Genomic DNA, 14,251 nt, shown 5'->3' with positions numbered 1-14,251 from the left:
TGAGGCTCTTCTGAGCAAGTCTGCAGGATTTTGCTCAGTCGGAATCTTGACAAGGTCAACAGACATGTCCTCAACGACCTCGCGAATGAAGTTATACCTCACCTCAATATGTTTTGTCTTCGCATGGAAGACCGGATTCTTGGCCAATTGAATGGCACTCATAAAATCCGAATGCAGTGTAGGCATAGCATATGTCATACCAAGGTCTGCAATCAAACGGCCTAACCAGATAACCTCCTTGCAAGCCTTTGTGGCTGCAATATACTTGGCCTCTATAGTAGAAAGAGTCGTACACTTCTACCAAGAGATAGCCATAGCCAGAAGTGGGTTTCCTACTATCTGCATGTCCTACATAACCAGAGTCAGTGTACCCCACGACTCCTGTATCCTGGCTGCCATAGCAAATACACATATCTGTTGTGCCCTTCAGGTACCTCGTGATACCCTTCACGACATCCCAATGTTTCTTGCCAAGTGTAGCCATATAACGTGCCAAAACCTTAGCTGCAAAAGCAATATCTGGACGGGTGGCTATCGTAGCATACGTAAGACTACCCATGGCTGCATAGGGAATCTTGGCCATCTTGGCCCTCTGCTCATCTTTTTGCGGACAATCGGCCTGTGAAACCTTCACATGAGAAGGTAATGGATAGCCAATAGGCTTAACATCCTACGTATGGAAGCGGTCAAGGACTTTATGAATGTACTCCCTCTATGATAGATAGAGTAGTCCCTGAGATCTGTCGTGTGTAATGGGCATACCAAGTATATGAGAGGCCTGTCCTAGATCTTTCATCTCAAAGCTCTTTTTGAGTTGAGCCTTATGAGCATCTAGCTCCTCATGAACTGTCCCTGCTAAAAGCATGTCATCCACATAGAGTACCAAAATCAGTAAAGAACCATCACAGGCTTTCTTCGTGTACAAGCACGGATCCATAGCACTGCAGCTATAGCCCTGTGACTACATGAATGCATCAAACTTATGGTACCATTCTCTAGGTGCCTGCTTCAAGCCATATAGACTCTTCTTTAGCTTGCACACTAGGTGTTCCCTGCTAGGGTCTGCAAAGCCCTTAGGTTGCTCCATGTAAATCTCATCATGCAAGTCCCCATGTAAAAAAGTTGTATTGACATCCATCTGGTACAAGTCTAGGTCAAGCTGTGCAACCAAAGCCAAGACTAAGCGTAGGGTAGTCAACTTGACCACAGGAGAAAAGACTTCATCAAAGTCAACACCATGCTCCTGCTTAAAGCCCTTAGCAACCAATCGAGCCTTGTATGCCAGCTTGGGGTGTCCAGGGGTACTTTTCAGCTTGTACACCGACTTGCATGGCAAAGCCTTCTTACCCTAAGGTAAGGAAACCAAATCCCAAGTCTGATTCTTATGCAATAAGTCAAGCTCAAACTGCATAGCCCTCTCCTAAGAGTGACAATCACCCCTGTGCATAGCCTCATCATAAGTGAGAGGCTCTCCTGCATCTGTAACCAGTACATAATCCATAGAGGGTACAAAAGAGTCAGGAGGTCGTCTATCTCTAGTAGAATGCCTCAACCCAGGCTCTGCTGCCTGACCAACATCATGTCTAACATCAATATGTCTAACATCTGGGCCATGAGCATCAGGTGATGTTGCACGCTATCTAGCTGGCCATGGAGTGGGTTGTACGGGAGTAGGTGGCTCCTCTTGAAAGATAACTCTGCGTACCTTAACCACTTTCTCAGGTTGCATATCCATTTTGTCCTTATGAAAGATGACATCATGGCTGTGGATCACTTTCCACGCCTGCGGATCCCATAGACGATAACCCATCTCTCTTACATATCCATAGCCAATGAAAATGCATTTGACACTTTTAGGATCAAACTTATTGTGTTTGTCCTTGGGCACATGGTAGAATGCTTCACATGCAAAGACATGCAAATGCTTCACATGGCAGAATGCTTCACATGCAAAGACATGCAAATGATCATAAGAGGGGGGCTTGCCTGCCTATACCTCCTCTACAACTTGAAAGTCAATGCCACTGCTAAGTGACCTATTAATGAGATGCATTGCAGTGGTAACTATCTCAGCTCAAAAGTGTTGCAATAAGCTAGCATGGCTAAGCATGCTACGGACCCTTTCCTGAATGGTCCTATTCATGCGTTCAACCATACCATTCTGGGGATGGGTATAAGGGGCGGTCAACTAATGCTTAATACCCTGCTCATCACAAAACTGCTCAAAAGCACGTGATACATACTCACCCCCATTATCTGACCTTAGGCATTTCAGCCTATTCCCAGACTGGTTCTCTGCTAATGCAAGCCAACACTGAAATGTGTCTAAGACATCAGATTTTCTCTTTATGAGATAAGCCCAAACCTATGTGAGTAATCATCTATGAGAGTAACAAAATACTTTGCCCACCTAATGACTGACAGGGCATGGGCCCACATACATCTGAGTGCATAAGAGCCAAGGGCTCACCCATGCATTTCTTACCAGACTTTTTATGCGTATTCCTAGTCTGCCTATCATACAAACAATGATCACAAGAATCAAAATGCGAAGAGTCAAAAGGCGGAAGATACTACAAAGCACGAAGCATTTTTATTCCTTTAAGGGACATATGCCCCAAATGAGCATGCCAAAGGGACACATGGGGGATAGAATCCACAGACAAAACATGATTCAAGGTAGCTCCAGATACAAGTAAGAGATAGAGGCTGCCAGACTTGGCACTTCTTGCAAGCACAAGCCTGCCATGAGTAATCTTCCATGCAGAGTCTCCAAAAGACACAAAATACCCTGCATCATCAAGCTGTCCAGCTGACATAAGGCTATGAGTCATCGCAGGTACATGGCGTATATCATACAAAACAAAATAACTGCCAGAAGGAAATTGCAACCTAACATCTCCAATGCCCACAATGTCAAGAGAGCTGTTATCACCAAGACACACATAACCAGAGATGGTATGATAAGTATGAAACCAATCTCTACAGGGTGTCACATGAAATGACGCACCCGAATCAAAAAGCCAACATTGCGCACACATAGAATGTGTCTCAAAAGGCTGTAAGACATCGCGAAGAAGCTTCAAGTATGTAATCCTCATCTGAATCAGTGGCCTGCATGACATTAACCTCTTCTATCTTTGCACTGGACTTTGCAGATACAATACGGCGCTCATAAGACTTTTCCTACACTTTCTCTTTTCCCTTGTCCTTGCGCTTATCATCATGCATCTTATGGCATTGCGGCCTAATATGTCCTGCTTTTCCACAATAATGACAGGTAAGATCTGACTTCCATCCATGGGACTTACTGCAGCCACATGACTTTGACCTGGATTTCTAATAGTCCTTGCCCTTATGATCATTATCATGCCTGCCATGTCTGCCACCTCCCACGGTCAATGCATGTGAAGAGCGGGAAGCATAATTTTTTTTTGTGTTGATTTCCTCAGTCAATAAAGCACTCTCAACATCTTTGATTTTCAGCCCATTAAGCTTGTTCGTGCATATGGTAGTACGGAAGACATCCCATGATTCAGACAAGGTGCCAAGCAGAAACAACAGGTGCAAGTTGTCTTTGAACTCAATACCTTGTGACAATAGATTCTTCATGATAGCATGAAACTGGCTGAAATGAGATGATAGGGATGTTCTCTCCTTCATGTGAAGATCCATTAACTGCTTCGGCCAATACATCTGTGACGCAGGACTCTGCTGCACATAAAGCTCCTGAATCTTCTCCCATAAGTCCCATGCACTCTGATTCTCATCTTCAACAACATTATGATGGACCTCTTTTGAGAGTGACAAGATAATGGTAGACTTACATAACTCATCAACTTCCATCCAAACATCAGCATCCATATCCTCGGGTTTAGCACCCTTGAAACATAATGGTTTAATCAGCAACTTCTACACCAAAACTTACCATATCTAGGACTTCCAATACCCATAGTTGGTACCATCCAACCTGGCAATGTGAAAGAGAGCTGTGTCTTTTAGATGACCAACCATGCTGTCCCAAATCAAAGCAAAAATTAAGAAATTGTAGGTTGCTATAATTATAAAAAAATACACTAAAACCACTGCTAAAACTAGCTGAAAGAGTGGATATAACCAAGAGAACCACTTGTCCACCAAATATGACCAAGATAACATCAAACAGTAAGCATTACCCTCATGCTTGCTAGAATAAATTACAACAGTATGTAAAACTATTCCAAAGTGAAGTAATCACTGATACATATGTCACTGCAATTGCCAAGTCGGAAGATACATCCAACAGTGAGTGTCAAGGGGCAAGAAGGTACCAAGAACTATCAAACCAATAACCTGTCAGGCAATATACATCTCATAGGTCTAGAAGTCATGCATGTAATGGGACTTGGGGTAAGAGAAGAGACCAAGCACAAGCACAGCTAATAGAGCAAGAAGCTCAATGCATAACCATCCAAGATGCATACAAAACTGACAAACCTGTGATAGAGATAGGTGCCTGTCCCAATAGGCGTATCAAATCAGCCCACTACAGAATGCACGTAACTGTCCTACAAGCTCAAGTGTAAGTAAAACTCTGTGTACATCCGAATATGCCAAGAGGCTCCCACTGGAAGTAAAGTTAGATGCACTTAGAGCAAGCAATGCTCAAATACATCGAGTGCATTGCATCAGACATTCCAAATCCCAGTAGGGTACATCCAGAGAATAAATCCCAAGCTATCTCAGACCCGTGAAGCATAAGCCTAAAAGCATTCAAATAGCATGTATTTGACAACCAAATGTAATACCCAGTAGATCCGAAATATGCAAATACTTCAAAAGACGAAGCTCCAAGTGACTGTCATGCATCGGAGTGGGCCGAATGGCCGAATGGTCCGAGGGCCGAATGGCCAAGCGGTCCGAGGGTTGATTCTAGGACTTGGCCCATAATTGCCGTCACTTGGATGGGCCGAGCACGACGCATTTTTTCGCCAGACTTCAAAAAATTCATCGCGCTGTGAGCGATGGAGGCCTTCCTACTGGTCGAGCAACTCTAGATCCAACCTACTCATGCAGTGAAAGGTGTGGAATTACCTGGACTGGGCAAATAACTCCTAGATGACCAGATCAAAGCAAGTCCACATGATGAAGCTCTCTTGCTCTCTCCTACTCTCCTGAAACCCTGCAATGCAAAATCTGGCCTTTCTTTCCACTCCTAGCCCCTTATCACCCTGCCTAGGCCTGCAATCACCTTAATCTTGCTTCCCTTACTAATATTTAACCCAAAATTTCTTTTTTTTTTGCCTTTGTTTTCCTTGTTTCAGCCTGTTATACAGCAGCAGAAAACCCTGCTGTTTGCTCCAATGTTTTGCTCCTATTCTTTCTAAATGCAAGAAAAAATCATAAGAAAAATACCTACACTACTCCATCATACTTTCCCAAGCCCAAAACAACAAAAACCTACTTGCTAAGGAGATTGAATGCCTCTTCAAACTCCCTCGCTTCCTACCTATCTACCTCAAGCACCGGTTCGGGGAAATCCCTACTTCAATGCTCAATTCGAAGCACCCAAGTGCTCAAGGCTTGAATCCGTTTGTCCCGACAACGGAAGCAAAATGTGGGAGCTTTCACTCAACCACCAAGACCCACTAATCGCTTATTGCTTCAAGTGTTTCAAGCCGAGCACTGATGGCTACCTCTCACATAGCCGACACGCCATCCATATCTATGGGTGTAGTGAGCTTACCTCCATGCCGATCAAGTTACCTCCTCTCTCGCACACTCCGGTAGCTCCACGATCCAAGTGCAAGCTTCAAGCGAGCTCCATCCTCAAGCTCCATGCTCCAAGCTCCATTGTCACGAGCAAGAGAAGAGAAGAGAAGAGAAGAAGAGAGGAGAAGATGGAGAGCTTCTCCTCCTTGGTCCCTCATCCTCACACACTCACTCTCTCACACTCCCTCTCTCAAGCACAAGCTCAAGCAAGCAAGCAAGCAAGAAAAAGAAGAAGAAGAAGAAGAAGAGACCCACTTTTGGTCACACACAAGAATGAGCTTCTCATTCACTTTTCAACTTTATATACAAAACCCTAAATCATTTTAGTCAATCATCCCCTTATTCCCTTTTTTACATGGCTGGCCGTGGCCTAGGCCCTTTTTCCCATTGTCCTTCTATCTTCCTAGCTTCCTTTCCACCGCCCATCTACATTTACAAATTGCATGGGTGAGAGCTCGACGCTCCTTAAATTAAATCATGATGCACTTGCGCTCTTTTACAAAAGTATTAACTTGCGCTTTTCCTTACGCGCATTTTTCCCTTATTTAGAACTTTTCTGCGCTTCTTGTGTTTCTGGATTTTTCTTAGTGCGCCTTCATCTTCCATTTCACTTTGCCTTGGCCTTTGTCTTCTGCTTTAGCTTTTCCAGATTTTTCACCTTGTTCGTCTGACGGTTAACAAGTGCCCAAATCTGCTTCAAATCAGTCCCAAAGCATAGACATAGCATCCCATAACATCCCGGCATCACCGGGCATCAATAGGCATCAAACGAGCAATGACAAGAAGCATCAAAAATCAAATGTCAAGTGTTGCCATGTTTTTGAGTCTTGGGACTGTATATACAGCAATGCCTGAAGGTGGAAGCACTTGTATTGATCGTCGGGAGCCAAGAACCAATGCTGAGGAGTCCGAAGATGATCGAAAAGCTTGCAAACAATGCTGGGAAGCCGGGAAAGGAGCTGAAAATGCCAAAAGTGGATCAATCGAGCCCCCTAAAAATGTGCCGCATTTTGCGCTGGCTGCTTCTGGGGGCTGGGGAGTCTTCAACAGTGCTATTGAGCACTTGTCAATGATCAGGGGGCTCCAATATAGCCCTGCAAGGTGCCAAATGAAGGCCGGGAAGATTGGGGAGGAGGCGGGAGATTAAAACATACCTGCAAATGAAGGTGCCATGGCTACCATTGAAGCTTGAGTAAAAGCTCTTCAAATCCAGGCTAAAGAGAATGCCAAGCAAGCTCCAATGCCTTTGCTCTGATACCAGTTGAAAGGGAAGTAGAACCCAGGAGGAATAAGCTTGGCGGTGAGAGCTATGGCGGATCGAGAGAGAGAGAGAGAGAGAGAGAGAGAGAGAGAGAGAGAGAGAGAGAGAGAGAGAGAGAGAGAGAGAGAGAGAGAGAGAGAGAGAGAGAGAGCTCAAAGTGGGAACTCCAACAACCATAATGTGTGGCCGGGCCTTCCTTTATTCAAACTGTCATTAAAAGAATAAAGAATAAGTGATTGTGATGGGCGCCCGCCACCTGCAGTGTGCAGTGGCGGGTACTGTTAGTGTAATAAAGTGTAGTAATACACGGCTGGCTAGCCGGAGGTGCCTTTACCCCCAACACAGCTCCCTCATGGGTGCTATCACCCTCCTCTCCTCATCATTCATAAGCATGACACTAGTTTTCTCATGGTGGGGTACGTCTAAGGTACACCTTCTCCCACTTGCAAACTACGCTCCTAGGCATAATAAAGAGATCCCCATCCATTTGGCATACATGTAGAGGTGATATCTCTTGGAGCAGCACCCATAGGGGTGCCACCTACAAACTATTGAGCGAAACATGGAGTTAAGACATCTTTATACGTGTAGCAAATCCTAGAGGTGATAAGTGTCCACTTGATCAACAGGATGGAAACACTATATCGGTGTCTCCATAGCACACATCTCAGCCACCCTCTTTAGAGTCGGTACAAGAGCAAGAAGTAGCAACCGGTCATGGGGTCACAATATCTATATCTTTGCAGCACCTCCCAAAACCACCCCTAGAATGACAAGGAGAGGAAGTCTGTGGCTCTTTAAGGCATTTACCACAACCACTCTCTCCACTCGTCTAGCAAGGCATCCTTGAGTCTCCCTCCGTGTGACCAATCTAGAGCATCGACTCCACTTATTGGAGATTGATGTGTCGGAGCGTATTGAGGTAGAATGCGTAGAACACCCATACAATGATTGAGACAACTTCTAGTTTGCCATATCTTTGAAGCGTACCATATGATCCAGGGATATACACGTAAGGATCTCATGTAGCTCCTAATCTATCATTCATTGTCTCATCTTGCTCTCTAGATCATCTATAATGATCTACATAACCAAAAAATGATGTTAGCATAATTGATATAAGGATAAAGGTAAAGTACAAGCATATACTAAAGTCTTAGGAAAAGCGAATTATTAATAAATTTGACAAAAGCGAATACAAATATGACCGTTTCTATGGCTCCATGTCAAGCTCTTAGTATAGCTCGACGTACATTGGAAGGTCTATGCATGAGTTTCCCACTGAAAGAGGAATCCACTTCATTCTCTAAAATTTCTCATACTCATGTCTCTTCACCTACATTGCTCGTGCTTGTTTCCTTCGTACGCTCCAAGCCCTCCTCGTCCTCCACCCCCCGTAACATTGACTCTACTTGCATACTCTCCTTGACTTTGCTTTCATCATACACTCAAGTGCTCTGAGGTGTTGATGGCATAACATACCACTAAAGAGGTTGTCAGGGGTTTGGATAGAATATTACCATTTTAATATCATATACAAGTCTATCGCAAAGAATAAAAAAGCATTTGTGTTTCATGTTGTGGAAAAATTAACAAAAAAGGACATGTACATGTTCATAGTAGTAACATGGGAAGACAAACATGTTGCACAAATCATTTCATCTTTTCTAGAATCTATCTCTAGGAATCCGAAGAGTCCTCACCAAATGGTTGTCCTCCTTCCAATATCACTTTCAACCATTGTACATTGAATATGATCACACAGAAGCTACAATAATCTATTGAAATGACACTTTGCAGGTTGTTAAAATACTCTATCTCATCTACTATAGTATTTGGATCTGTGGCGAAGTTAGCTCTTTTACTTAAACTTCACCATGACACCACAGTTCATCATGGAGCATATTTTGTTGATGCGCTCAACTCAAAAATATCGCCCATGTGACCATCTCGTGCTATAGATGTTATATTGTATATCAAAAGGACTAGATTAGTTGTCACGTACAATTGCTAGATACAACAATAAAGAAAGCATGTGGTTATCTTTGGACTACATCCCCTCGAGAATTCCAACTCCCCTTAGAGACTTCTACCCCTTCACATGAAGCTACGGTCCAAGGCATCATGCAACCACCTTGTAGGCATGGACCATAGCAACTCCTCCATGCCCTCAGGATATCGAACCATCCACTGGCATATAATATGCCAAAATTCAGATCGTGCCTCATATATATATATATATATATATAACCCCTTTTTTATATAAAAAATTTATGATGATGACCAAGGGCAGCGGTCTCATTATATTGGTTTGCCTAAAAGGGGGCGGCTAACAACCTCCTTTTTGGTGGAAAAAATATTGAAAGTTGGATCCCTCTACCCCATCCCTCTTCACCCCTTTAGGAAAATATTGTTAATGATACTTCTAGAGGAGTCTAAACAATTATTAAGATTGGTCTCATTCTCTTTGGCCAAATTATTAAGACCCTCCATAAGCAACTTCCACTTAGCAATAGCTAGCTTAGTATTACTAAAGGAAATATTATAAATTTTTAGGTAGCATGCTATATCAAGTTTTCATAACAAAAAGCTATTTGTTTGAGGATTGCTAGTGAGACTAGACTTATCCATTTCAATTAATGTTTGATGGAAATCAGGTTCAAAAATACAAGTCAAAAGCTGCTTATAGAGGAGGCAATGGTGTAATTTATAGTGCTAGGTTAAGTAATAAAGCTATGCATGTTGAAGTACGGTTGCTGAAATACACATGTCCTTATTAGTCCTTATCCCTCCACTAAAACACAAGCAAAAGCATTTGTTATTAGGCCTTCTAATAATGTTAGTCGAGCTAAAAAGCTTTTATTGATGCTGACAATCTATAGACATAGGATCTTCTCATTTTTAAAAAACAAACAAAAGGCCATAAAGGCACAAAAGTCATGCTATTAGGTTATTAGAATGAGAATTTGAAAAGCATATCATAGTAGGCCATAGATTGTGATTGTGACCTATCTATTATCTAGGGTATAAGGCGCCATTATAGCAACATGTAGTAGCACACAATTGCTGCAATTTATATCCCATCATAAGCATATATAGATCTACATTTTTAAAAGGAGTTTAAGCACCATTTTAGCAAGACACAATAGCATGCATATGTTACCATATAAAAAGAAAATCATATGCATAATCACACTACTTGAAAAATTTGAGTTAATGCAATATGCCATTTACTCTAATGGCCATGAAATCATAGTCATTAACTGAAAAAATTAGTAGAGAAGGCACTTAATACAACATATAATCAATTATTGTAGACATAATTGATACCATTGGCAATAATTGTGCATACATCTACAAATCTCTATGATTACAACCTTTGCAAGCATTTGTCACTGTCAAAGTAGATAACACATTTAGCCCTGAAAGTATAGACGTGAGAGAAGCCTTATATTAGAATGATCAAAACTCAAAACCATTGCATTTAGAGTATAGATCTAGTGAAAGTGAATATTGAAGCTTAGGTATTGCTTGAGAGAATGCATATAGCAAGCTTCTAGTCATAAGCTTCTCATATGAGGATATAGTGGAGATAAAAGGGAGGGGTATTTGTTAGAGAGAGAGAGAGAGAGAGAGAGAGAGAGAGAGAGAGAGAGAGAGAGAGAGAGAGAGAGAGAGAGAGAGAGAGAGAGAGAGAGAGAGAGAGAGAGAGAGAGAGAGAGAGAGAGAGAGAGAGAGAGAGAGAGAGAGACACACACACACACACACACAAATATAAATTTATTACAACGTTTGCGCTAGGGGAGGGGGGGTTTAGTGGTTTGTGATGTGGTGGCCTCCCACCCCCTTGCAAATCATGCTCGAGTGTGCATACATACATACATACATGTGTATGCGTGCAGGTGCATGTGCGTATAACATATAGTGTAATATAACATTAATGTTAGTATTATATATAATATAATCAATATAAAATTACCGTATAACATATATTTTATATATTATATTTAATGCACACTATATTATATACATAATATGATATAATTATGTTATATCTTATAACCCATAATATATTAATTAACATTATATGTGTGTGTAAACCTCATGTATAGTTAATATAAAATAATAATTATATAAAAATATAAATTACTTTAACATATTTACTATATTGTATAAATGTAATGTAGTATATATTATCATAATATAATATTATATAAGATTATTCTATGATGTAATTATAAAATTAATTTATGACATAATTATTATAATATATAAATCATAACATGTATATTATTATTAGGATATATATACATTATAATCATAATTATACAATATATATAATATACCACATTATGTATCATATATATATATTATATATAAATAATGTAATATCATATACATAACATAATTAAATATTGATAATATACACTTAATATACGTTGAATATATTAAATGTAATCATTCATAAAAATGTTTATATTTTGTTCAAGCACACACACGTACACACTTGTGTATATGTTAATTACGTGGTTGTGTGTGTGTGTGTGTGTGTGAAGAAGAAGACGCGGAGAATGAAGGCCAATCGAGCCCTAAATGCTTGACAGAAGTCTCAGAAATCAATGATGAGAGAGAGAGAGAGAGAGAGAGAGAGAGAGAGAGAGAGAGAGAGAGAGAGAGAGAGAGAGAGAGAGAGAGAGAGAGAGAGAGAGAGAGAGAGAGAGAGAGAGAGAGAGAGAGAATGAATTAATAAGAGATATAATAAAGATAGAGAAAGGTGCGAGGGCCTTCAATGTATGCCACTTGGTAGTCATAGAAGCACCCCCTCACTTGCATTGGGGCTGTTAGTAATAGCTAGGACATGAAGTATGCTAATTGATATTGACATTGGTACAAAGCACTAGTAGAACCTAGGTGCTTTGAGGAGGCTGTGCCATGTGGCAACTGTACATGCATCTCTTAAAATGCCATGTGGTAGCATCCTTTCTTCTTCCTCCTCCTCACCTCTCTTAGTTTGCAGATTAGAAACATCTATATTGTGTATAGATGTTTCTTCCAGTGGGTTGTGGGTGTGAGAATCTCTCTCTCTCTCTCTCTCTCGCGTAAAGGAGGTGCTTGGAATGAATAGGGCAAATGAGAGTCTACTATCCAGGCTCTCCTCAGCCTCGGCCTCGTCTCACACGATAGAGGTGGTATAAGGTTGCCATCTTCTCACTCATAGAGGCAGTCCAAGCATAGAGAGAGCCTTTCTCTCTCTCTCTCTCTCTCTCTCTCTCTTTCTTTGTGGAGGCGACGGGTACAAGTACATGAAACATGCATTAGGAGTTGAAGTGTCCTAATTGTTTCAATGACAATAGTGCTTTTAATAGAATCTAGGTGTAGAATGCCTAGTAATTATTGAAGTGAAAAATTTCGGGTGAGGAGGATAGCACCAACATAATTACTCCATGAGGATAACGTGTGGGATCGATTCGTCATGTCCTTGCACAACTTTTGCTTCGGAGCTAATGTGGAGCAATAGGCCTTGCGACGCGTCCATATAAACTATTGCTCTCGGACGAATGTGGTACGGGCGCGGGCCTTGTGATTTCATATAGAAAAATTGCGATCAATTTTACGTGTCTGGTGAACACTCGATGTAATTAATACAAGCTGTTTTTCCTAGAAAACCATTCCCGCCACTGGCAGGCCTGCCGCCTCTGCTCGCAGTGCGCGGGTTTTCCTTTCAATTACTAAGCAACGGGCTTGCAGGGGTTCTGCTGCTTAAGCACTTTCTTCTTCCTGCTTTCTGTCTGCACTCCAAGTCCAAGTCCGTTTCGTGTCTACATTTTGCATTGAACGGCACGTACACAGCGAAAGGGCTTTTAGTTTAACCTGTTCTAGTTTCCTTTGCCGCCATCATCGTCACCTGGAATTCGAGGTCTCGCAGCCGAAGCCATGCAAAAGAGACAGCAGCGCTCGCTGATATCCTTCTTCCCGAACAGTCCGCCTGCAACGATAGCCAAACACAAGGAGCCTTTGGTTGATCAAGAACATGGTAAAGTCCAGGTTCAAGGTGTCTCTCATGCTCAGATGATGCAGCGGCAGGATGAGTTCCAAAGAAACTTCGATTCTTTGAAAAGCAAGCTTTTTCGTCCTTCAAAATCCATTATTCTTTCTAAGGAAAACAGTCCTTCTGTGGATACGGCGCACGAGTCTCTGGAGAAAACAGGAAGCGACTTCACATTTGAAGCTCCAACTTCTGGTGCTGGAGCTGGCAAGGGAGTTGAGAGGTAGAACTCTTTTAAGTAGTCAAAAAACGCATTATTCGTAGAGAGAGGCCATTTTTGGGAAAATTTACGTTGTACATTATCTCTAGCAATATTTTAGGATAGCGCTAATGTCATCGTGTGCAAGCCTCCATCATAATAGGAGATCGCGGAAGCCGTTTGTGAAAATATGAGATATGACTATGTCAAGAAAGGGAGCAGTTTCATTAGCAGGACATTTATGAAAACTTATCATTTAACAGGAATTTTGATATTGAGCCCCCTATTGCTGTGGAATGTTGGCCTTCTATACCTGGAATCAAGCGTGTTCGAGAGGATCATGATGGTATGCTTCAAAATCAGGCGTTAGGCGCAAACCTTTTGAAGCGCAAAAAGCTTCTAGAAGCTTTAGGGGAAGGGCAAGAGCAGCATGGATTGTGGGAAGAGGCGAAAGCCAAGTTTGAATGGCTAAGTTCTTCCAATATAAGAGATGGGAAGGGGAGGAGGCCAGGGGATCCTCTCTACGATAAGAGAACTTTGCAAATCCCTGCCAATGTGCTGAACAAAATGTCTGCCTCTCAGAAACAGTACTGGATGACTAAATGCCAATACATGGACACAGTTCTATTTTTTAAAGTGGTAATCAGCCAGTGCATTTTTTGAATGTATACTCCGGCCCTTTGACAAACTCAATCCTTTTGTAAGAGTGTTTCCCTCTTATTGAACACAGGGAAAGTTCTATGAGTTGTATGAGATCGATGCTGAAATTGGACACAAGGAACTTAACTGGAAAATGACTGTGAGTGGTGTTGGAAAATGTCGGCAGGTATGTCACTAGGCTTCACAGTCATAACAACTGTGTCTTTTGATTGGAAGATGCTTTCAGTGAGGGTTGCTGACTTTGCTACCTAGATAATATGTTGCATATGCTAACCTTGTTTGGCTTGTGCAAGACATTGACTGAACTCAAGGGTATGCATTTTCTTGTCTACAG

At 41.7% G+C, this 14,251-nt stretch overlaps 1 protein-coding gene across 3 annotated transcripts in view; it reads left to right on the top strand.

Moving 5' to 3' along the window:
- Window positions 1-12,607: 12,607 nt before the first annotated feature.
- The window catches only part of MSH7 (MUTS homolog 7), a 44,629-nt gene continuing 42,985 nt past the window's right edge, over window positions 12,608-14,251 (top strand). The window contains exons 1-3 of one of the 3 annotated variants that reach the window (XM_087663458.1): window positions 12,608-13,281; window positions 13,521-13,896; window positions 13,988-14,083. In XM_087663458.1, the coding sequence (XP_087519584.1) occupies window positions 12,947-13,281; window positions 13,521-13,896; window positions 13,988-14,083 (807 nt within the window). In that variant the 5' untranslated portion in view covers window positions 12,608-12,946. The remainder of the gene's footprint in view (window positions 13,282-13,520; window positions 13,897-13,987; window positions 14,084-14,251) is intronic. The other 2 variants (XM_087663457.1, XM_087663459.1) reach the window with 2 other exon arrangements.

Source organism: Lygodium microphyllum, chromosome 22 (assembly GCF_053477565.2).
Source record: "Lygodium microphyllum isolate KBCC chromosome 22, Lygodium_microphyllum_v1.1.10, whole genome shotgun sequence".
Lineage (NCBI taxonomy): Eukaryota > Viridiplantae > Streptophyta > Polypodiopsida > Schizaeales > Lygodiaceae > Lygodium > Lygodium microphyllum.
This window is presented reverse-complemented; position numbering and strand designations above follow the sequence as displayed.